This window comes from Lolium perenne, chromosome 4 (assembly GCF_019359855.2).
Source record: "Lolium perenne isolate Kyuss_39 chromosome 4, Kyuss_2.0, whole genome shotgun sequence".
In the NCBI taxonomy this organism is placed as follows: domain Eukaryota; kingdom Viridiplantae; phylum Streptophyta; class Magnoliopsida; order Poales; family Poaceae; genus Lolium; species Lolium perenne.
In genome coordinates this window covers 93544198-93569354 of record NC_067247.2, presented here as the reverse complement: position 1 = coordinate 93569354, position 25157 = coordinate 93544198, and the positions used below count along the sequence as shown (strand labels likewise).

Sequence of the window (25157 nt, the reverse complement as noted above, 5' to 3'; positions counted from 1 at the left end):
ATGCTTGAGCTGGCCATATTTGCCTGGCCGCTGCGTGGTTAGCAAAACTGGAAAATTGAAAAGGACTCCTACTTATTCTCCCGGCCAGGTTTGACCATCCAAGGACCAAGGCGCACTCGACTGTGTTCTTCGCGAGAGAATCATGCCACACCTCCGAGATCAGCCATGACCTAGCTACATCGGCCACACAACCACCAAAGCGCCACCACATATCCACGCCGGAGCCTGCACCACCACCGCAACGCCACGGGTTTGCCGCGCCGGCGACCAAAAGGTCCGCCAAGCATGGCGCCGCCTCTCTCCTTCCTTGCGGCCTCCGCTTCGCTCCTCGCCGCAGCCGTTCCTTCGCGTGGATCATCCGCGCGGGTGCACCGAGCAGGCGGCGCGGCGACTCTGGGCCTCATCTTGATCTTCGCCGCGTGCGCCGTTCCCGCGATCGCCGCCTACCCCGACGAGCAAATAATGGGTGTCGTCGCGAAGGCGCTCGGTGCCGACCATGCCCTGGGCTGGACCAACAACACCTCGCCGTGCGTCGACGGCTGGATCGGCGTGGTGTGCGACCAGGTCGGGAGGGTGACGGCCATCTACGCGCGCAACACAGGCCTCAACGGTACCTTGCCGCCGGACATTGGAGGTCTGGCCGCGCTGCACGAGCTCGACCTCCGTGACAACTCCATCAGGGGAGAACTTCCGAACCAGTACTTCCTCGACCTGATGCGGCTCCGGCTTGACGGCAATAATTTCACGTCCATCCCCACCGGCTTCTTGAGATTCGGGACGTCCCTGCAGATCTTCACCATCAGCAACAGTTCGCACCTCCAGAGCTGGGAGCTGCCTCGTGGCCCTTACGGCCCTCTCGGGTTCGAAACCACGCTCCAGGTGTACATCGCCGACAACGCCCACCTCGCCGGGAACCTCTCCCTTTTCCTCGGCAGCAACAACTCCTTCAACAGCCTCAACGTTCTGTCCCTGGCGAACAACAACCTCACTGGCGAGGTTCGGGCAACCTTCGCAAGCCGGACGCTCACACAGCTCGACTTGAGCCACAACATGCTCACAGGACCGGTCAGCTTCCTCGGCAATCTCCGAGAGCTTGAAGAGATCCGACTCAACGGAAATGGCTTTACGGGCCCCTTGCCAGACTTCAGTGGCCATTGGAGTCTCACATTGGTCGATTTAGCACACAACCGTCTTACTGGTGTCGTGCCCGCGTCCCTGGTCCAACTGGGAGGCCTGCGCTCAGTGTCGATCAAGCATAATTTGTTCCAAGGTGCTGTTCCGGAATTCGCAGGATCAGTCCTGACTGACATCGCTGAGGCAGCATCAAATGAGAGCTTCTGCCGGCCACAGCCTGGACCGTGTGACAGGCGTGTCCAGTCCTTCATCGCCATCGCCGGGGGTTTTCGATTCCCGGAGGATCTTGCGGCGAGCTGGAAGGGTAACGACCCATGTGATCGGTGGCTCGGCATCTACTGCAACAAGAACGGCGAGATCACCGGCGTGAACTTTGGCCACCTCAAGTTCAACGGCACTCTTCATCCGGCTTTCGGTGATCTAAAATCCCTGATGATGATCATTGTCGCCGGCAACAACCTCACAGGTACTGTGCCTCCGTCGATCGCCGCATTACCATCTTTGAGGATCATCGACGTCTCCGACAACTCACTGTCGGGCACCATGCCGACATTCCGTAGCGGCGTGATGATCTGGGCTGGAGGCAACAAGAATCTCACCGTTGCAGGCGCCTCCCGGCTGTGCATCACGGACCCTATGCGTCGTTTCGCTGCTGCCGCCGCTGCGGCCATTGTTGTTCTAGTGCTTGCTTGATTAGCTGACTTGCTGCTTGTGAGTTGAGATACTTAACTCAGGGTCAGTAGTTACTAGTCAGGACTTTTATCATTTAGGTGCTGATCTGGTGCTTTGTTATTCTAGCTACCTGATGTGCTTGTGTTTTAACTTCCCTTGTGTGGCCTGAATTTGTAAGAGAAGCAGAATAACTCTTTGTTTCCCAGTATTCTCACTGTTGCACTTCGTGAAATCTTGGGATTAATTGCATCCTCATGTCTGTTACCTATCCATCCTTTATCCTCCTTCCCAGAATGGTTTCCAGAGTTTAAGGTGTTGAACTTGAACTTGTAAACCTGGCACATTACCATTAGGCTGTCAGTTAGCTGTGGTTTCAGTTAGTCTGTCAGTAAGCTATGGTTAGCAGTAGCGCTTCTTGACTGAACAAACGGCCAGTTTGTGAGCCTATTCTCGAGCTGACACAGTAATAGGAAGCCTTGTGTTGTGTCGTGGGATGGCATGAGTAAAGCACACACCGCAGAATAGTAGGAGGTCATGATCGGGTGATCGCGGGATGGAACAATTACAGCAGCCCGGACATGCCTTTTAATTTGGATCTTCAGTTAGTTTGGTATCACTACAAAGAACAGAGAGAAGAACAGAAAACGCTGCAAGGTTTGCACGCATCGCAAAATCATCCATCGTGTGTGTGTTTCGGTATTTTTCGTGCGTGTTTGAGTTCCGTTTCTGACGCAGGGCATGTTCAGAACTGAGCGATTTCTCCGTTGAGTGTTTGACACATTTTCTTCAATGTGGGAAGAGTAATTTAGCAAAGCATCCTATTGCATATGTACATTCTATGATTTTCCAAAATAGAATAACTGACAAGTAACTGCAATTCAACATGGTCGCCCAATTGGATTCAAGTTCAACATGGAGTTCTTATAGCTCCAGTGCTGAGTACAAAGCCTCACGACTGATGACACTATAAGCCTTTTCTGTGCTGTTCTTTTTGCAGACTGATGTCTCTCACTGCTGTAGCATAGAAATACTACATTTTAGACCACATATTGCGTCTAGATCATGTTATGCGTACTTTGCTGGCATCTTATCCTACTGTAGATGTAGTCCATGATGTAGAACTTGTTCTTGAAGTCAAGGCAGTCCAATAGCTTCATAGAGTGACCCCTAATGTTGGTGGTGTCTTTCATCTTAGGATCAAGGATGTACCTCAGAATTGAGTTCAAGTTAAGGAATCCTTGATGCAAGCCATCTCTGGTTCCAATCTTGGACCTGTCTTCATACCATTTCTTGACGTTTTCCTTCCCTTCATGGGATTGTCATGGATGGTGATGTATTGAGTGTTGTCCTCGGAGGGGCTATTAAGCACCCTTGCAAGATGATAGGCACTATATGTGCACCTTTTTGCAATTGCCATCCAAATGAATATTTTAGAGACAACCTCTCAAAATTGGAAGCCCCGAAGAACTTGTTGCAAGAAAAAATGTTATTTCTAACAATATTGCTTGACTAGAGGAAGCTTTGGAATGTCATCAAAGACATCAATGTTTTCCCAATTGACATTCTCATATCAATCAATGATAGATTGTTCTTCATAATCACATATTGATTGAAATTTCGTTGTTCTATAGCATGGAAACTTGGATCAGTTACTATCCTAGGCTTGGCATATCTACAATTTAGCCAGATCTTCCTGAGTTACTTTTGGTTGCAATCTCTCTCCTAGTTCATGAAAATTGTCTCACCAATCCTTCTCAAGGGTATATGCAAGATTGGCTTGGGGATCTCAGCCCCCCAAATCAACAACTTCAGGAGCACCAGATGATGCATATTGCCTCCTTCTACTCCTTTCTTTGAGCCTTTAATATCTGCTAGAAGACATGCCCTGAATGTCATTGAGATAGACATGCTCTCCCCTGAAAGGATTCATTGGCACTTCTTATTCTTATTGAACATCTTCTTGCAATGCTTCAGAAGCTAACTTGTTCTTTGCAATAGTATCATCCCTCTTTTGATAGTCACAGATTGCTTTTTCTTGGCCTTGTTGGCCATAGTTTCCCTTTGGTCCTCATCTGCCTTCATGTTGCCCCAATAAGATAAGACTTTTTAGGTGTGAGTAGCAAAGTCTTCAGCTTCATAAGTAGCAGTTATCTTGCCTTTTTCTTGTTTAGAGGCTTCTTCTTAGAAGGTGAGAGTTTTGCACATGCGGATACTAAGGTGGCCTTGACGAGCCTAGCATGTACAGACATGGTCTCAGAACACGTGATACCGAAAGGTAGAGCATGAATCATATGATTGATATGATGAACACTTTGAGTGTTCGCCATTGAAATTACACCTTGTCTCGTGATGATCGGACTTTGGTGTGGTGGATTTGGTTCGTGTGATCACTAAGACAATGCGAGGGATATTGTTTTGAGTGGGAGTTCACCTAGATTTTTAATTATGTTGAATTAAAATTTGAACTCAATTTGTCATAAACTTAGTCTAAACTATTGCAAATATATGTTGTAGAGATGACGTCCCCAATCAATTTTAACCAGTTCCTAGAGAAAGAAAAGTTTAAGAGCAACGATGGCAACTTCACCGACTGGTTCCGTCATGTGAGGATCTTCCTCTCTGGCGGAAATCTGCAATATGTGCTTGATGCACCGCTAGGTGACCCTCCTGCAGAAACTGAAACCGATGAAGTAAAGAATGTTTACGCGACTCGGAAAACTCGGTACTCTCAAGTTCAGTGTGCCATCCTGTGCAGTCTGGAAGCCGATCTTCAAAAACGTTTTGAGCACCACGATCCTCATGAGTTGGTCAATGAGCTGAAAGCTATATTTTAAACTCATGCGGCCGTGGAATGCTATGAAGCATCGAAACACTTCTTCAGCTGGATGATGGAAGAAGGCAGCTCCGTTAGTGAGCACATGCTCGCCATGACCGGGCATGCGAAGAAACTCAGTGACCTGGGAATAGTGATTCCTAACAGACTGGGGATTAATCGTATCCTTCAATCACTGCCACCTAGTTACAAGAACTTTGTGATGAACTACAATATGCAGAACATGAACAAAGAGTTACCTGAACTCTTCGCCATGCTAAAGTCTGCTGAGATTGAGATCAAGAAAGAGCACCAAGTGTTGATGGTCAACAAGACCACCAGTTTCAAGAAACATGGCAAGTCTAAAGGAAAATTCAAGAAGGGTGGCAAGAAAGCTGCCACGCCTCCTATGAAACCTAAGCACGGCCCTAAGCCTGATGCTGAGTGCTATTACTGCAAGGAGAAAGGACACTGGAAGCATAATTGCTCCAAGTATCTCGCTGATCTGAAGAGCGGCCTTGTCAAGAAGAAGAAAGAAGGTATATCTGATATACATGTTATAGATGTTTATCTCACTGGTTCTCGTTCTAGTACCTGGGTATTTGATACTGGTTCGGTTGCTCATATTTGTAACTCAAAACAGGAACTAAAGAATAAACGAAGACTACTGAAAGATGAAGTGACGATGCGCGTTGGAAACGGATCCAAAGTCGATGTGATCGCTGTCGGCACACTTCCTCTACATCTACCTTCGGGATTAGTTTTAAGCCTAAATACTTGTTATTTTGTACCCGCGTTGAGCATGAACATTATATCTGGATCTTGTTTAATGCAAGACGGTTATTCATTCAAGTCTGAGAATAATGGTTGTTCTATTTTTATGAATAATATCTTTTATGGTCGAGCACCTGAAAAGAATGGCTTATTTCTGTTAGATCTCGATAGTAGTGATACACATATACATAACATTGATGCTAAGCGAATTAAATTGAATGATAATTCTACTTATATGTGGCACTTGCCTTGGTCATATTGGAGTGAAACGCATGAAGAAACTCCATACCGATGGATTACTTGAATCACTTGACTTTGAGTCACTTGATAGATGCGAAGCATGTCTAATGGGAAAAATGACTAAGACTCCATTCTCTGGTATTATGGAGCGAGCTACTGACTTATTGGAAATCATACATACCGATGTGTGCGGACCAATGAGTGTAGCATCGCGCGGTGGTTATCGTTATGTTCTAACCTTCACAGATGATCTGAGTAGATATGGGTATATCTATTTCATGAAACATAAATCCGAAACTTTCGAGAAGTTTAAGGTATTCCAAAGTGAAGTAGAAAATCAACGTAACAAGAAGATTAAATTTCTACGATCTGATCGCGAAGGTGAATATCTAAGTTATGAGTTTGGCATGCATTTAAAGAAATGCGGAATACTTTCACAACTGACACCGCCGGGAACACCTCAACGAAACGGTGTGTCCGAACTTCGTAATCGAACTCTCTTAGATATGGTTCGTTCTATGATATCTCTTACTGATTTGCTGTTATCATTTTGGAGTTACGCATTAGAGACAGCCGCATTCACTTTAAATAGAGCACCATCAAAATCCGTAGAAACGACACCGTATGAATTATGGTTTAATAAGAAACCTAAGCTGTCGTTCCTTAAAGTTTGGGGTTGCGAATCCTATGTCAAGAAGTTACAACAGGACAAGCTAGAACCCAAAGCGGAGAAATGCGTCTTCATAGGATACCCTAAGGAAACTATAGGGTACACTTTCTATCACAGATCCGAAGGCAAAACCTTTGTTGCTAAGAACGGAACCTTTCTTGAGAAAGAATTTCTCACTAAAGAAGTGACTAGAAGAAAAGTAGAACTCGATGAGATTGATGAATCTTTACTCGTTGATCAGAGTAGCGCAGTACCGGAAACTGTTCCTGTGCCACCTACACCGGCAACAGAGGAAGCTAATGATAATGATCATGAAACTTCGAACGAGGAAGCTACTGAACCTCGCAGATTGACAAGGGAACGTGCCACTCCTGATTGGTATGATCCTTGTCTAAATGTCATGATTGTGGACAACAATGATGAAGACCCTGCAACGTATGAAGAAGCGATGATGAGCCCAGATTCCAACAAATGGCAAGAAGCCATGAAATCCGAAAAGGGATCCATGTATGATAACAACGTATGGACTTTGGTAGACTTACCTGATAGTCGCAAGCCTGTCGAGAATAAATGGATCTTCAAGAGAAAAACAGATGCTGATGGTAATATTACTGTCTATAAAGCTCGACTTGTCGCAAAGGGTTTCTGACAAATTCAAGGACTTGACTACGATGAGACTTTCTCACCTGTAGCGAAGCTAAAATCTGTGAGGATTTTGTTAGCAATAGCTGCATTTTTCGATTATGAGATTTGGCAGATGGATGTCAAAACGGTGTTCCTTAATGGAGATATTGAGGAAGAGTTGTATATGGTACAACCCAAAGGTTTTGTCGATCCTAAAAAATGCTGACAAAGTATGCAAACTTCGGCGTTCAATTTATGGACTGAAGCAAGCATCGAGAAGTTGGAACCGATGCTTTGATAAGGTGATCAAAGACTTCGGGTTTATACATTGTCATGGAGAGGCCTGTATTTACAAGAAAGTGAGTGGGAGCTCTGTAGCATTCCTGATATTATATGTAGATGACATATTATTAATTGGGAATGATATAGAACTACTAAGCAGTGTAAAAGGTTATTTGAATAATAGTTTTTCAATGAAAGACCTTGGTGAAGCATCGTATATATTAGGCATCAAGATTTATAGAGATAGATCAAGACGCCTAGTAGGGCTATCACAGAGTACATACCTGGACAAGATTCTAAAGAAGTTTAGAATGGACGAAAGTAAGAAAGGGTTCTTACCTATGTTACCAGGCAAGGTCTTGAGTAAGACTCAAGGACCGGCTACGGCAGAAGAAAGAGAAAGGATGAGTCAGATCCCCTATGCCTCGGCAGCAGGCTCTATTATGTATGCCATACTATGTACTAGATCGGATATAGCACATGCTGTTAGTTTGACTAGCAGATATCAAAGTGATCCAGGGATGGAACACTGGACAACGGTCAAGAATATCCTGAAGTACTTGAAAAGAACTAAGGATATGTTTCTTTGTTATGGAGATGACCAAGAGCTCGTTGTAACAAGTTACACCGATGCAAGTTGGAACACTGATCCTGATGACTCTAAGTCACAGTCTGGGTACGTGTTTATATTGAATGGTGCTGCAGTAAGCTGGGCAAGCTCGAAGCAGTGCACGGTGGCGAAGTCTTCAACAGAATCGGAGTACATAGCGGCTTCAGAGGCTTCATCAGAAGCGGTATGGATGAGAAGGTTCATTGTAGAGCTCGGTGTGGTTCCTAGTGCATTGGACCCACTAGTCATCTACTATGACAACATGGGTGCCATCGCCAATGCACAAGAACCAAGGTCACACAAGAGGCTAAAGCATATCAAGCTGCGTTATCACTCGATTCACGAGTACATCGAAGATGGAGAAGTAAAGATTTGCAAAGTACACACTGATCTGAATGTAGCAGATCCGTTGACTAAAGCTCTCCCTAGGGCAAAGCATGACCAACACCAGAATGCCATGGGTGTTAGGTACATTACAATGTAATCTAGATTATTGACTCTAGTGCAAGTGGGAGACTGTTGGAAATATGCCCAAGAGGCAATAATAAAAGTGGTTATTATATATCTTTATGTTTATGATAAATGTTTATATACCATGCTATAATTGTATTAACCGAAACATTGATACATGTGTGATATGTAAACAACTAAGAGTCCCTAGTATGCCTCTTAATTAGCTTGTTGATTAATGGATGATTAGTTTCATAATCATGAACATTGGATGTTATTAATAACAAGGTTATATCATTATATGAATGATGTAATGGACACACCCAATTAAGCGTAGCATAAGATCACGTCATTAAGTTATTTGCTATAAGCTTTCGATACATAGTTACATAGTCCTTATGACCATGAGATCATGTAAATCACTTATACCAGAAAGGTACTTTGATTACATCAAACGCCACTGCGTTAATGGGTGGTTATAAAGGTGGGATTAAGTATCCGGAAAGTATGAGTTGAGGCATATGGATCAACAGTGGGATTTGTCCATCCCGATGACGGATAGATATACTCTGGGCCCTCTCGGTGGAATGTCGTCTAATGTCTTGCAAGCATATGAATAAGTTCATAAGAGACCACATACCACGGTACGAGTAAAGAGTACTTGTCAGGAGATGAGGTTGAACAAGGTATAGAGTGATACCGATGATCAAACCTCGGACAAGTAAAATATCGCGTGACAAAGGGAATTGGTATCGTATGTGAATGGTTCATTCGATCACTGAAGTCATCGTTGAATATGTGGGAGCCATTATGGATCTCCAGATCCCGCTATTGGTTATTGGTCGGAGAGAGTTCTCACCCATGTCCACATAGTTCGCGAACCGTAGGGTGACACACTTAAGGTTTGATGTTGAAATGGTAGAACTTGAATATGGAATGGAGTTCGAAGTATTGTTCGAAGTCTCGGATGGGATCCCGGACATCACGAGGAGTTCCGGAATGGTCCGGAGAATAAGATTCATATATAGGAAGTCATTTTATAAGTTTGAAAATGATCCGGTGATTTTACGGAAGGTTCTAGAAGGTTCTAGAGAAGTCCGGAAGGAATCACTAAGGAAGGAGGAGTCCCGGAGGGACTCCACCTCCCCATGGCCGGCCAACCCTAGTGGGGGGAGTCCAAGGTGGACTCCACCAAGGGGGCCGGCCACCCCCCCCCCCCCCCCACATGGAAGGGGGGAATCCCACCTCAAGTGGGAGTCCCACCTTGGGTAGGTTTCCCTACTACATGGAAGGTTCTTGTGTTGGGGTCTTATTCGAAGACTTGTAGTCCAACACTTGGGGATCCACCTATATAATGAGGGGCATAGGGGAGGGGGCCGGCCACTACAAAGCCACAAGCTGGCCGCACCCCTTGAGGCCGGCCACCCCCTCTCCCAAACCCTAGCCGCCCCCTCTCCTCCACCTCTCCCGCACGCTTAGCGAAGCTCCGCCGGAGTTCTCCATCGCCACCGCCACCACGCCGTCGTGCTGCCGGATTCAAGGAGGAGCTACTACTTCCGCTGCCCGCTGGAACGGGGAGAAGGACGTCGTCTTTATCAACACCGAACGTGTGACCGAGTACGGAGGTGCTGCCCGATCGTGGCACCGTGATCAAGATCTTCTACGCGCTTTTGCAAGCGGCAAGTGATCGTCTACCACAGCAACAAGAGCCTCATCTTGTAGGCTTTGGAAATCTTCAAGGGTGAGTCTCGGTCATCTCCTCGTTGCTCCCGTCTTCTAGATTGCATCTTGGCTTGCATTGCGTTCTCGCGGTAGGAATTTTTTTGTTTTCTACGCAACGAATCCCTACAGTGGTATCAGAGCCGTGTCTATGAATAGATGGTTGCACGAGTAGAACACAATGGTTTTGTGGGTGTTGATGCTCTTGTTGTCTTTAGTTTGAGTACTTTGCATCTTTGTGGCATAGTGGGATGAAGCGGCTTGGACTAACTTTACATGACCGCGTTCATGAGACTTGTTCCTCGTTCGACATGCAACTTGTATTGCATAAGAGGCTTTGCGGGTGTCTGTCTCTCCTACTATAGTGAAGATTCAATTTACTCTTCTATTGACAACACTAGTATCACCGTTGTGGTTCATGTTCGTAGGTAGATTAGATCTCTCTCGAAAACCCTAAACCACGTAAAATATGCAAACCAAATTAGAGACGTCTAACTTGTTTTTGCAGGGTTTGGTGATGTGATATGGCCATAATGTGATGATGAATATGTATGAGATGATCATTATTGTATTGTGGCAACCGGCAGGAGCCTTATGGTTGTCTTTAAATTTCATGTTGAGTAGTATTTCAAAGTAGTTGTAATAGTTGCTACATGAGGTGAACAACCATGAAGACGGCGCCATGGACCTTGACGCTACGCCAACGATGATGGAGATCATGCCCGAAGATGATGGAGATCATGTCCGTGCTTTGGAGATGAAGATCAAAGGCGCAAAGACAAAAGGGCCATATCATATCACATATGAACTGCATGTGATGTTAATCCTTTTATGCATCTTATTTTGCTTAGATCGCGACGGTAGCATTATAAGATGATCCCTCTCACTAAAATATCAAGATAATAAAGTGTTCATCCTTAGTAGCACCGTTGCCAAGACTTGTCGTTTCGAAGCATCTCGTGATGATCGGGTGTGATAGAATCAACAAGTGCATACAACGGTGCTGGCGCGCAGTTGACGTGGGAGTTAGAAATCTCTGCGGTGTAGTTTTCCTTCTATTCCCCGGCAACGGCGCCAGAAATTTAGCTTGACACGCGTATAGCACGCGACCGTTGGGAACCCCAAGTGGAAGGTGTGATGCGTACAGCAGTAAGTTTCCCTCAGTTAGAAACCAAGGTTTATCGAACCAGTAGGAGTCAAGAAGCACGTTGAAGGTTGATGGCGGCGAGATGTAGTGCGGCGCAACACCAGGGATTCCGGCGCCAACGTGGAACCTGCACAACACAACCAAAGTACTTTGCCCCAACGAAACAGTGAGGTTGTCAATCTCACCGGCTTGCTGTAACAAAGGATTAGATGTATAGTGTGGATGATGATTGTTTGCAGAAAACAGTAGAACAAGTATTGCAGTAGATTGTATTCGATTAAAAGAATGGACCGGGGTCCACAGTTCACTAGAGGTGTCTCTCCCATAAGATAAATAGCATGTTGGGTGAACAAATTACAGTTGGGCAATTGACAAATAAAGAGGGCATGACCATGCACATACATGATATGATGAGTATAGTGAGATTTAATTGGGCATTACGACAAAGTACATAGACCGCTATCCAGCATGCATCTATGCCTAAAAAGTCCACCTTCAGGTTATCATCCGAACTCCTTCCAGTATTAAGTTGCAAATAACAGAAAATTGCATTAACTATGGTGCGTAATGTAATCAATAACTACATCCTCGGACATAGCATCGATGTTTTATCCCTAGTGGCAACAGCACATCCACAACCTTAGAACTTTCTGTCACTGTCCCAGATTTAATGGAGGCATGAACCCACTATCGAGCATAAATACTCCCTCTTGGAGTTACTAGCAAAAACTTGGCCAGAGCCTATACTAATAACGGAGAGCATGCAAGATCATAAACAACACATAGATAATAGATTGATAATCAACATAACATTGTATTCTCTATCCATCGGATCCCAACAAACACAACATATAGCATTATAGATAGATGATCTTGATCGTGTTAGGCAGCTCACAAGACCCGACAATGAAGCACAATTAGGAGAAGACGACCATCTAGCTTCTGCTATGGACCCATAGTCCAGGGGTGAACTACTCACTCATCACTCCGGAGGCGACCATGGCGGTGAAGAGTCCTTCGGGAGATGATTCCCCTCTCCGGCAGGGTGCCGGAGGCGATCTCCTGAATCCCCCGAGATGGGATTGGCGGCGGCGGCGTCTCTGGAAGGTTTTCCGTATCGTGGATCTCGGTACTGGGGGTTTCGCGACGAAGGCTTTAAGTAGGCGGAGGAGATAGGTCAGGGGGCCACACGAGGGCCCCACACGCCAGGCCGGCGCGGCCAGGGCTTGGGCCGCGCCGCCCTGCTGTGTCGCCACCTCGTGGCCCCACTTCGTGACTCCTTCGGTCTTCTGGAAGCTTCGTGTGAAAATAGGCCCCTGGGCGTTGATTTCGTCCAATTCCGAGAATATTTCCTTACTAGGATTTCTGAAACCAAAAACAGCAAAACAGAATCGGCTCTTCGGCATCTCGTTAATAGGTTAGTGCCGGAAAATGCATAAATATGACATAAAGTATGCATAAAACATGTAGATATCATCAATAATGTGGCATGGAACATAAGAAATTATCGATACGTCGGAGACGTATCAGCATCCCCAAGCTTAGTTCCTACTCGTCCCGAGTAGGTAAACGATAACAAAGATAATTTCTGGAGTGACATGCCATCATAACCTTGATCATACTATTGTAAGCACATGTAATGAATGCAGCGATCAAGACAATGGTAAATGACATGAGTAAACAAATGATTCATATAGCAAAGACTTTTCATGAATAGTACTTTCAAGACAAGCATCAATAAGTCTTGCATAAGAGTTAACTCATAAAGCAATAATTCAAAGTAAAGGTATTGAAGCAACACAAAGGAAGATTAAGTTTCAGCTGTTGCTTTCAACTTATAACATGTATATCTTATGGATATTGTCAATGTAAAGTAATATAACAAGTGCAACATGCAAGTATGTAGGAATCAATGCACAGTTCACACAAGTGTTTGCTAATTGAGGTGGAGAGAGATAGGTGAACTGACTCAACATAAAAGTAAAAGAAAGGCCCTTCGCAGAGGGAAGCCTTGATTGCTATATTTGTGCTAGAGCTTTGGTTTTGAAAACATAAAGAGAGCATAAAAGTAAAATTTTGAGAGGTGTTTGTTGTTGTCAACGAATGGTAGTGGGTACTCTAACCCCCTTGCCAGGCAAACCTTCAAAGAGCGGCTCCCATGAATTATTTTTATTTTTGTGTGGCACTCCTTCCAACCTTTCTTTCACAAACCATGGCTAACCGAATCCTCGGGTGCCTGCTGACAAGGTATCAACTTGTCAATGCCTATGGATTGTAGGCTAGGGTTTAGTTAGAAGTAGAGGGCAAGTAGATCTCGAAGGTTTCAGCCGAAAAGTACTCGATGATTATGAAAACTAGGGTTTGTAATAATGATTCGATCGCCTCTTCGTCCCTCGACTCCCCCTTAATATAGGAGGCGGAGCCGAGGGTTTCATTTTGTACAAGTTACAGAGTCCGGGACGGTATCTAACTCATCCCGCCAGATTTACAAATAACACTTCCTATTACAACTCTAACTTTCCTTAATATATCTTGGGCTCCCGAATCTTCTTTATTCTTCGGGTATTGGGCCTTCAGTAAACCCCGGGTACTATCTTCGGCAGGCCCATTTGGGATGCCTATGTCAGTAGCCCCCGAGATTTTGCTTGAATCGTAGAATCAGGGAAAATCTCCACTGTTTATTTTTTCTCGAGAGCTTTAACTTTTTTATATTTCTTCACATAAAATTCTATATTGTACAGGGATACTGGTAGTTGGGGCTAGTTCATCTGACGGATCAGGTACTAGTTAACTGCTCTAGTGGCAATCCGCAAAAACCTACTTCGAGATCACGTCCCTGGACATGATTCCGGGATACTGGTGTAAACTTCGACAGGTGCCTGATGTCTACGTTCCCCCTCCTTTCCTGTAGACAGTGTTGGGCCTCCAAGAGCAGAGGTTTGTAGAACAGCAGCAAGTTTTCCCTTAAGTGGATCACCCAAGGTTTATCGAACTCAGGGAGGAAGAGGTCAAAGATATCCCTCTCATGCAACCCTGCAACCACAAAGCAAGAAGTCTCTTGTGTCCCCAACACACCAAATAGGTGCACTAGTTCGGCGAAGAGATAGTGAAATACAGGTGGTATGAATAAGTATGAGCAGTAGCAACGGTGCCAGAAAATAGCTCGCTGGCGTGTAGTCGATGGTGGTAGAATTGCAGCAGTAGTAACACAAGAAACAAAGAAACAAGCAGCGATAGCAGTATTTAGGAACAAGGCCTAGGGATTACACTTTCACTAGTGGACACTCTCAACATTGATCACATAACAGAATAGATAAATGCATACTCTACACTTTTGTTGGATGATGAACACATTGCGTAGGATTACACGAACCCTCAATGCCGGAGTTAACAAGCTCCACAATAATGCTCATATTTTAGTAACCTTTAGTGTAAGATAGATCAAAAGACTAAACCAAGTACTAGCATAGCATGCACACTGTCACCTTCATGCATATGTAGGAGGAATAGATCACATCAATATTATCATAGCAGTAGTTAACTTCGCAATCTACAAGAGATCATGATCATAGCATAAACCAAGTACTAACACGGTGCACACACTGTCACCTTTACACACGTGCAGGAGGAATAGAACTACTTTAATAACTTTGCTAGAGTAGCACATAGATAGTAGTGATACAAAACTCATATGAATCTCAATCATGTAAAGCAGCTCATGAGATTATTGTATTGAGGTACATGGGAGAGAGATGAACCACATAGCTACAACGGAGCCCTCAGCCTCGGGGGTGGATTACTCCCTCCTCATCATGGAGGTAGCGATGGCGGTGAAGATGGCGGTGAAGACGGCGGTGGAGATGGCTCCGGGGGCAATTCCCCATCCCGGCAGGGTGCCGAAACAGAGTTCTGTCCCCCGAATTGGAGTTTCGCGATGGCGGCGGCGCCCCTGGAGTCTTTCTGGAGTTTCGTCAATTGGTACTGCGTTTTTAGGTCGAAAGGGCTTTTATAGGCGAAGAGGCGGCGCAGGGGGGCACCTGGAGGCGCCACACCCTAGGCCGGCGCGGCCTAGGCCTGGCCCGCGCCGCCATGTGGTGTGGTGGCCCCCTGGCCCCTCTCCGACTCTTCTTCGGTGTTCTGGACGCTTCCGGGAAAAATAGGAGGTTTGGCGTTGATTTCGTCCAATTCCGAGAATATTGCCCGAACAGCCTTTCTGGAACCAAAAACAGCAGAAAACAGGAACTGGCACTGTGGCATCTTGTTAATAGGTTAGTTCCGAAAAATGCATGAAAATGATATAAAGTGTGAACAAAACGTGTTGGTATTGTCATAAAACAAGCATGGAACATCGGAAATTATAGATACGTTGGAGACGTATCAGTGCCGCTTAAGGTCTTACCATTCTGTCGAGTCCCAGTCAAATTTATCGAGTACCTAACGCGTCCGTTAGGATTTTTCTTCGTATCTATTGATACGGATAAAAGTAGCAGAGCGCAGTCTTCGGCGATGCCACGCCCAGCAGAACGGATCTGGGGTCTTACCTTCGCAAATTTGCGGCATTCAGAAATTGATCGCAACTTTGGCGTTCTAAGAATATATTGTCGAGTGCTTTTCCGGCTGTTGGAATGGCACATTTTATCGAGTCAAATATGACTTATATTGCTCTCCCGATGGGAGTATATGTAGAGTTAATTATAACTCGAAATATACTCTCTTGCTTTTCTATATTTTCTTTGTTAACTTCTTCGGGCACACGAACAGCGTTCCCGATGGGAGTAGCCCCCGAGGCTACAACCAAAAACTTGTGCTTGGTTGTAGGCTCAACATTTTAGTCCACCTTGTCGCTATATTGTCATTATTTCCCAATATGATCTCTCTTCTTCTTTTTTTTATCTCTCGGGTGCGCGAACAGCGCTCCCGATGGGAGTAGCCCCCGAGGCTACAGCCAAGGACTTGTGCTTGGTTGTAGGCTCCCGCAATTTCTATATTGCCTTACTCGAAATTTTACTTTTTATCGAAGTAGCCCCCGAGCATTTGGGCAAAAACTTGTATTTGATCAAAGGCTCCCGAAGTATTTAATAACTTCTCCTGTCGCCAATCTTCTTTTATTTTTCTTGTCGGCATGCTTCCCTTAACCAAATTTACTTCATCTCTGTTAATAGTCGTGATTTTTCTGCCTTGTGGGTCCATTGTTTCCACCACGTTGACACGTCGTGCAAGTGGGGGACACACGTCCTCCGCTTTTTCTGGCGCACGTACAGTAACGCCTATCTCAGTAAAAATACCTTTTTACCCTTTTATCTAGAAGATCTTTTTTCACCACACGATTTCTTCATCCAACGGTGCATTGATTCGCCTGATTCTTATATAAACCTTTCTTCAACCTCCGTTCACTCCTTCGCTTGCGCCGCACATCTGTCCCCCTTTGCAAAAACTTCCCCTGCGCCCAACTCTCTCTAATCTTCCGCACTCACGAACATTGCTTTTTCCATTGCCGTTGATGCCACCGCGCACGCGACTCACTCGCCACAGCACTCCAGAGTCCAAGATGGCCGCCGAAGATCTTGAGTGGGAGAGATCTAAAATCTCCAACCAGGACGTCAACACGCTGAAGAGGCTTGGCCTGATGAAGAAAGAAGACGCCATCCGCTTTCCCAGCAAAAAAGCTACCCCAACCCTCCAATGGAGTACCGGGTTAGTTTCGTTGATCACCTCATCCGCGGCCTTTCGGCCCCAATTCACGATTTCCTCCGCGGCCTTCTTTTTGTTTACGGGATTCAACTGCACCAGTTGACCCCTAATTCCATCCTCCACATTTCCATTTTTATCACACTGTGCGAATGCTTCCTTGGAATCCCTCCTAATTGGGCTCTGTGGAAACGCATTTTCTGCCTCCGCCGCAATGGCTCCCACAACGCCTCCTATAACATAGGCGGCGTTGTTATCTGTGTCCGAACTGACGTTGATTATTTCGACGTCAAGTTTCCTGATTCTGTCCAAGGATGGCGCAAAAGATGGCTCTACATTCACGAAGAAAGTGCCAACTCTGTGGAACACAACATAATCCCTTTCGACGGAAGTGCCAAAATTCAGCGCCGCCGTTCCTGGGACGCTGAAGCTTCCGAAGAAGAGAAAAAGGCGACAGAAGCACTTATGTCTCGTATTCATCAGCTTCAAAATACTCGAGGCAAAGAACTATCTGGTGTTCAAATCACTGCCTACTTCCTTAGGATTAGAGTGCAGCCTCTTCAGGCTCGCAAAAATCCCCTTTGGACGTATTCCGGAGAAAACGACGCCAATAGAGTCTCCAGTGATCTTTCTGCAAAGGACTTGGAGAAGTTGATTCGAAGAGTTTCCCGCTTGGCCAAGAAGGATCCTATTCCCTCCTCTTGTCGCGTGGAACCATACAGCTCCGCCAATCCTCTCCCCGAGGTACTTTGTCTTCTCGAGTTTCTGTCTTGTTCCGAACTTTCCTTGCATCTTATTGTATTGATATCTCTCTAATTTTTTCTTTTGTCGCTATTTTCTTGCAGAACCATCCTACTATGGCTTCCCTTCCTCCTCTTCCTGAGGATGGAGAAGTCGAAGAACAGGCTATCGTTGCCGAAGACACCCAAGGTTCTTCTATTCCTGAAAGTGAAGTCGCGGGTTCTCACAAATCTGCGGCTTCCCATGAAAAAGAAGTTGAATCTGAAGCCAGCGAGTCGACGCAATCCCTTCCTCCTGCTGTTTCCCCAAGGAACAAAAGGAAAAGGAATGATGCCGAGGATTCTGGCACTTCTAAGGCTGAAAAAGTTGTTCCTTCTCATCCGAAGGCAGCTTATGATCCTTATATTGAATCCCTCGTCAGCTCGTAAGTCACCTTTATTTCTCCCTTTTTCTGTACTCGATGTGTTTATCTTGTCTTACTTTTTATGCTGCCGATTTTTGATCAACAGTGATGACGAGGAAGAAGTACCAACTGTTGACGTGGCTCCTCGGACAAGCACGTCACATACTGTACTTGCCTCAGACACGCTAGTTGAAGGAGAAGAATCCTCGCCTCCTCAACAAAACGTCGTCACCACAACTCCGCCGTCAAGCCCCCTTGCTCCTTCACCAAAAAGGACAAGGATTGAAACAATTGACGAACCTGCCCCTCAATTGGGCAGCTCGTCGACTCTGCTCTTAGATGATGTAAGTTTGTCTATATCTATATTTTTTCTATTTTGCTTTTTCACGCCTTCACTCTCTTTTTCATGCCGATGTTTCTCTTGCTATGTTCTTTTTTAACAGCCCATGATCAAAGAGCTTCTCCGAATCGGATCCCAATTTATTGGGTACCGTGAGTATGCTAGCAGAGCCGAAGGTAACAACTTTATACTTGCCGTTTTTCCTTGACTTTTTGCTCCTGTTGCTTGTCGCGATTTTTGATCTTTCTTCTCCCTTTTTTTTATATCTCGATAGAGAAACTTGCAGAGGCCAACAAACGTGCCGACGCACTTGCTCAAAAACTTGAGCAAAGTGAGGCGGCTCGCAAGAAGGCCGAACTTGTTGCTAGCGAAGCCAAAGCCGAGGCTGATGAAGCCAAAGCAAAAGCTGCTAGTGTCGAGGAACTGCAGAAAAAACTTGAGGATGCTGAATCTGCCTTAAACAAGCATAAAGCTGCACAAGCTTCTCGTGAGCAGGGGATCCTCAAGCGCCTGAAATCACAAAGTCGACGCACTCACAGTAATATTATTGATCCCTTCTATTTTTTATGAAAACCGCTGTTTCTTGTTGTTGACCAACGTTTTGTTTCCTTGGCAGACCAAACAAACCAAGATTTTGATCTGGAGAATCCTGTCAATGACCCTCTCCTTGACGCACTTACTTATCTGGAGCTTCATGGGTCCGAAATTCGTGAAGGCGTGGCCAATGCGAATGCAGGATTGTCGGCGCTGTTCCCCTACTTCTTCCCGAAGAAAGAGGAACCCCCGACTTTCCTTACCCTTGCAAAGACTTCCAATTCACCAGAAGATCTTGGACTAAAGATGCGTCAGGAGAACATGAAGATTGCTGTCGAAAGCACTGTTGCTCTAGTTGCTGACAGCCAACAGACTGTTGATTGGACGAAAGTTGGCGACACCGAGCAAATAGAGCAATCCAGATGGAGGTCCCTGATTAAGGCAGCCAAGCCCAACACGAAGAAAATCTTGGCTTATCTCGGGATCAAACCAGCTTCGACTCCTAGCTCATCAAGGCCGGAGGTCTAGTTGCATGCCTCTTTGTTTTTATTTCTCTGTTTCTTTTGCTCTTGTCGCCAAAGTAGTTATTTGGCGACACGTACTTCGCTAGCTCCACTGTAAGGCCTTTGTAATTATTCCGAAAGATTAATGAAAACTCTATCTTTTGCTTGTTGATTGATGTTGTCTTTTAAATTTCAGTTGGTATTTGATAACTACACTCCATCTTCCACTCCTTCCAATGTTTCGCCTTCTTCTTCTCGCTCAAAGAGAACTCTTGCTGATGCTACACCTGTCGAAGATTCCTTGCCGCGAGAATTGGATGAACTTCGGCAGCAGCTTCAGTATGCAAAGAAGCAAACACTTGTGATGATGGAAAAATCTCGCAAGTCATCTGAAGCCGAAAAAATTGCACTTCAGCAAGCTCGTGAGGCCGTGGCTGCCAAGGAAATCGCTGCTTCCGAGGCTGAAAAGGCGACTACTCGAGAAAATTTCATGCTCGAGTTGATGAATGAAGCTAGTGCAGATATGTCGGGTATGCTTGTTTCAACCTCAATATCTTCCGTCTTCATGCTACGTCTCTTAAAATTTTCTGCTCCGTTGTTTTAATAGGTTCCTTTACTGATGCTGTTGCCGAAGAAGAGAGGGTAAATACTAGGACGAACCTCCTCGTTAATCTTTCCCTTGATCATGGTTCTTTGTTTTGGGCTACCCCAGAGAGGACCCGCCAAATTGTCAGATTTCAGGATCGCGCTTCTCAAACTCGCGACTTCCTTGACTTCTGTACCAAGACCCTGTCCATGGTTTATAATTCCATGTTTCCTCGGAACGTTCAACCAAAGACTCTTCCCGAGTTAATGGAGAAATTCAAGGATGCCCACAGGATCCATGATTTTGTCAAAGCTCAACTGGTAGCTGGCGCCAGATTTGCTCTTATCATGCTTCAGATCTGTCACTCAAATCTTGACCTGACCCAAGTTGTTGCGAAAGTTCATCAGAAAGTAAAGCGCCGAAGAGTTGGTGTCGACCGAATTAACACGAAGGTTTCGCCTGTAGCCGAAGAAATGATTGAAGACCTTCTTCGGATGGATGCCGACTTTTTTGCCGATGGTCATTATGCTGATTTTCTTGGCGCTGCTCCTGAAGAAAACAGAATTACCCTTGATGACATACTGAATCAAGACTAATTATCTTCCTTTGTAGATAACTCTTCTTTGTAACCCATGATTGTGATTATATTGTGAAGCAATCATTATATTTCTATATTTGTCTAGCTCCCGAGTGTTTCGGTGGCTATTTCATCGTATTTGTATATTGCGAGGTTTTGAACCAAGGCATTTATTTAATATGTATTGATGGCGAATATCAGCCCCCGAGCTTCTTTATTGAGTACTATTTTGTATTTTCGTTGACTCACGAGGTATTTTAGTACCAAGGCAAGGCTTTTCTTTGTCGATGAACTATATTGAAATTCGTCGGGTCAAAGACTTTGAGCATGTCGATAAAGAAAAGTTATATTGACACTATCTTTATTATATTGCAGCACCGCGAGCCCGCCTCATTAAAAACCTTTCTCGGCCCCACTCTGTGCCCCAAAAAAGGAAAAGAGTGCGTCTGAAAACTCGCGGGCGTTTCAGTACATTGAAGTTTTACAAGGACTATATTTCGACTCTAGGCGTAGAACCGCCTGAGTTGCGCCACGTTCCAGGGGTTTTGCTCCTCCACCCCTGTCTTCTTGTCCTTTATCCTGTATGCTCCTCCTCCGATTACTTCCGTGACAATGTAAGGGCCAAGCCATGGTGACTCGAGTTTTTCATGACTTTTTTGCGTGAGCCGAAGAACTAGGTCTCCCACCTGAAAAGATCTTGGCCGCAAACGTCGGCGTGGTAATTCTTCAAGTCCTGTTGGTATTTGGTTACCCTTGATAGTACCTCGTCTCGAGCTTCGTCGAGTGCGTCGACGTCGTCTTCCAATGCTATCTTGGAAGTTTCTTCATTATACTCTGTGACTCTGGGGGAGTCGTGCTCTATTTCTATTGGTAGTACTGCCTCTACTCCATGGACCAGGAAAAACGGTGTCTCCTGTGTCGCTGTATTTGGTGTTGTTCGGATGCTCCACAGCACACTTGGTAGTTCTTCTGGCCAGGTATGTCGAGCTTTTTCCAGTGGTCCTAACAGGCGTTTCTTGATGCCATTGCAGATGATGCCATTGGCTTTCTCGACTTGCCCATTGGTTTGAGGATGTGCAATCGACGCGAAGTGCAACTTGATACCCACTTCTTTGCAATAATCTTTGAATTCGTGGGATGTGAAGTTACCGCCATTGTACGTGACGATGCTGTGGGGCACTCCAAATCAAGACGAGTCCTTTTATGAATTTTATTTGCGGATGCTCCATCTGGTGAATTTATCGGCTTCGCTTCTATCCACTTTGTAAATTTGTCGACAGCTACTAGCATGTACTCCTTTCCTCCTGGCCAGGATTTGTGTAACTTGCCCACCATATCAAGTCCCCATTGGGCAAAGGGCCATGACAATGGTATTGGTGTTAGTTCTGCTGCCGGAGAGTGGGGTTTTGCGGCAAACCTTTGACACGCGTCGCAAGTTCTTACTATTTCCTTAGCGTCCTCGATTGCTGTCAACCAGTAGAATCCTGCCCGAAAAACCTTGGCTGCAATAGCTCGACTACTTGCGTGGTGGCCACATATTCCTTCGTGTACATCCTTCAAAATTATTCTTCCTTCTTCGGGTGTGACACATCTCTGCAGGACGCCTGAAATACTTCGCTTGTACAATTCTCCTTTGACCACCGTGAAAGCTTTGGAGCGTCGAATTACTCGTCTTGCCTCAACTGGATCATCGGGTATTTCTTTCCTGAGGATGTACGATATGTACGTCTGCATCCATGGTATCTGTATCACCATGACCAGGTCCTGATCTTCTTCTTCTTCTTCTTCCTCTTGCTTTTCCTTGGTAGCCCCCGAGGGTTTCTTCTCCTTCTTTTTTGATTTTGTCGATTTTGTAGATCTCTCTGTTATCTCTTCCCAAAATACACCTGGCGGAACTGCAAGGCATTGCGACCCGATATTTGCAAGGACGTCGGCTTCGTCATTGCTCAATCTGCTAATATGATTTACTTCGCATCCATCAAACAACTTTTCGAGCTCGTTGTACACCTCCTTGTATGCCATCATGCTATCATTGACTGCGTCACATTGGTTCATGACTTGCTGAGCCACCAATTGTGAGTCGCCAAATATTTTTAATCGAGTTGCACCGCAAGCTTTTGCCATCTTCATCCCGTGTATGAGGGCTTCATATTCTGCTTCATTATTAGATGCGTTAGGGAACGTCATCCGAAGGATGTACTTCAACTTGTCGCCTTCAGGTGATATGAGTACTACTCCTGCGCCAGCTCCTTCTAGTCTTTTGGACCCATCAAAGTTCATGGTCCAGGTTCTCGACAAATCTGGAGGTCCTGTGTTTTGCAACTCCATCCATTCTGTGATGAAGTCCGGCAGAACTTGCGACTTGATTGCTTTTCTTTTTTCATACGTGATGTCCCGAGGGGAAAGTTCTATCCCCCAAAGGGAGACACGACCCGTAGCTTCTGGATTGTTTAGTATATTTGACAAGGGAGCTTCATTGACCACTATGATCGGGTGTGCCGAAAAATAGTGGCGCAATTTTCGCGCTGTTGTGAGCACTCCATATGCTAGCTTTTGGTACTGAGGGTACCTTTGTTTTGATGGCGATAAAACTTCGCTGATGAAGTATACTGGCCTCTGTACTCCGTGGAGTTTTCCTTCTTCTTCTCTTTCGACAACTAGCACCGTGCTCACCACTTGGGGCGTGGCTGCAATATACAGCAGGAGAGGTTCCTTTTCCTTCGGCGCCACCAGAATTGGTGGTGTCGAGATTGTGCGCTTCAAATCCTTGAAGGCTCTATCGGCCTCTTCGTTCCACTGGAATTTATCTCCTTGCTTTATTAGAGCGTAAAATGGTAACGCTTTTTCTCCCAACCTGGCGACGAATCTGCTCAAAGCTGCGACTCGCCCAGTTAGCTGCTGTATTTCTTTCAACTTTGTTGGCTTCCTCATTGTTATGATAGCTTGTATTTTGTCGGGATTTGCTTCAATCCCTCTTGCTGAGACTAGAAATCCCAGAAGTTCTCCTGCTGGGACGCCAAAGGAACACTTCGTCGGGTTCAGCTTGAGGCAGAATTTGTTGAGGTTGTCGAAGGTTTCCTTGAGATCCTCGATCAGTGTTGCCCCCTCTTTTAATGTTATGACGACATCGTCGATGTATACTTGCACGTTTTTCCCGATCTGTGTCGCCAGACACTTCTGCATCATCCTCTGGTATGTTGCTCCCGCGTTTTTTAAACCGAAAGGCATTGTTCTGTAACAAAACACGCCGTAAGGTGTTATGAACGCTGTTTTGGCCTCGTCTTCTTCTTTCAATCTGATCTGGTTATAACCAGAGTATGCATCCAGGAAGGAAAGACGTTCACATCCAGCCGTGGAGTCGATAATTTGATCGATCCTCGGGAGGGGAAAGTGATCCTTTGGACAATGTTTATTGAGACACGTAAAGTCGACGCACATGCGAAGGACTGTCGTGTGTTTCTTTGGCACCATCACTGGGTTAGCTACCCATGTGGCTTCTGTAGATATCTCTTTGATAAAACCAGCTTCCTCCAGTCGATTTACTTCTGATAGCATAGCTTTGCGGTTTGGTTCCGAAAACGCCGCAAAGGTTGTTTGATTGGTCTCGCTAATGGATCCAAGTTTAGGTGGTGCTCGGCAAGTTCCCTGGGTACTCCTGGCATGTCAGCTGGACACCATGCGAAGATTTTCCAGTGCTCACGGAGGAACTCGACGAGCGCGCTTTCCTATGCGATATCCATGTCGTTTGCGATAGATGTCGTCTTTTTCGGGTCTGTCGGGTGAATCTGCACCTCCTTAGAATTTTTCTTGGTATTGAAAGTTGATTCTTTATTTGGCCTTCCAACGTCTGGCAGTACGTCGTAATCGGTCATGCTTTTTGACGCCAAGTACTCAGCTTGCATCCCGAAAGTTTCTGATAGCCGATGAAAATCCTTGTCGCATTTATCGGCTAAGGCAAAGCTTCCTTTAACTGTGATTGGTCCCTTTGGTCCAGGCAATCTCCACAACAGGTATGTATAATGTGGCACCGCCATAAATCTAGCATATGCTGGTCGTCCCAATAAAGCGTGGTACTGCGACGGAAAATCCACGACTTCAAATTCCAGCCTCTCGATTCTGTAATTTTCTCGGGTCCCAAACTGAACGTCGAGACTGATCTTCCCCAATGGATAACTTGGTTTCTCCAGTGTGATGCCGTGGAACCTTGTGTCTGTTGGTTTCAAGTTTGCTAAGGATATGTTCATCTTCCTCAATGTATCTGCATACATAAGGTTTAGGCTGCTGCCGCCGTCTATGAACACTCGGGAGACATCAAATCCTGCGATAACGGCGAGAATAAGTGCTGACCGCCTGGTCGAGGGACTTGCTGCGGGTGATCTCTGCTATTGTGAAGCCAATATCTTGTCCTGACCAATTAAGGTACTCAACTGTTGGTGGAGGCATTTTTTCTGCCATAAACACCTGTCGTGAGATTACTTTCTGAGCTCTATTGGACGGCCTTCCCTTCTGAATCATTGACACCGCTCCGTTGGAGTTAGGATCAACATAAGGTGGTGGTGGAGGTGCTGCCGCTATTCTGAGCTGATGCCGATTGTCGTCTGTAATCGCGGGAGGAGGCGGTAAGTGAATCTCGCTTCTGGGTTCTCGAGGA

At 45.5% G+C, this 25157-nt stretch overlaps 1 protein-coding gene across 1 annotated transcript; it reads left to right on the top strand.

The window, feature by feature from the left end:
* Nucleotides 1-285: 285 nt before the first annotated feature.
* Nucleotides 286-1827, top strand: LOC127347006 (receptor protein kinase TMK1-like). The gene has a single exon (XM_051373241.1). It carries the CDS (start codon nt 286-288, stop codon nt 1825-1827), a length of 1542 nt encoding a protein of 513 aa, XP_051229201.1.
* Nucleotides 1828-25157: the final 23330 nt, after the last annotated feature.

Excerpts from the sequence above, each read along its gene's own strand:
- LOC127347006 (XM_051373241.1), top strand. The coding sequence starts at position 286 with ATGGCGCCGCCTCTCTCCTTCCTTGCGGCCTCCGCTTCGCTCCTCGCC.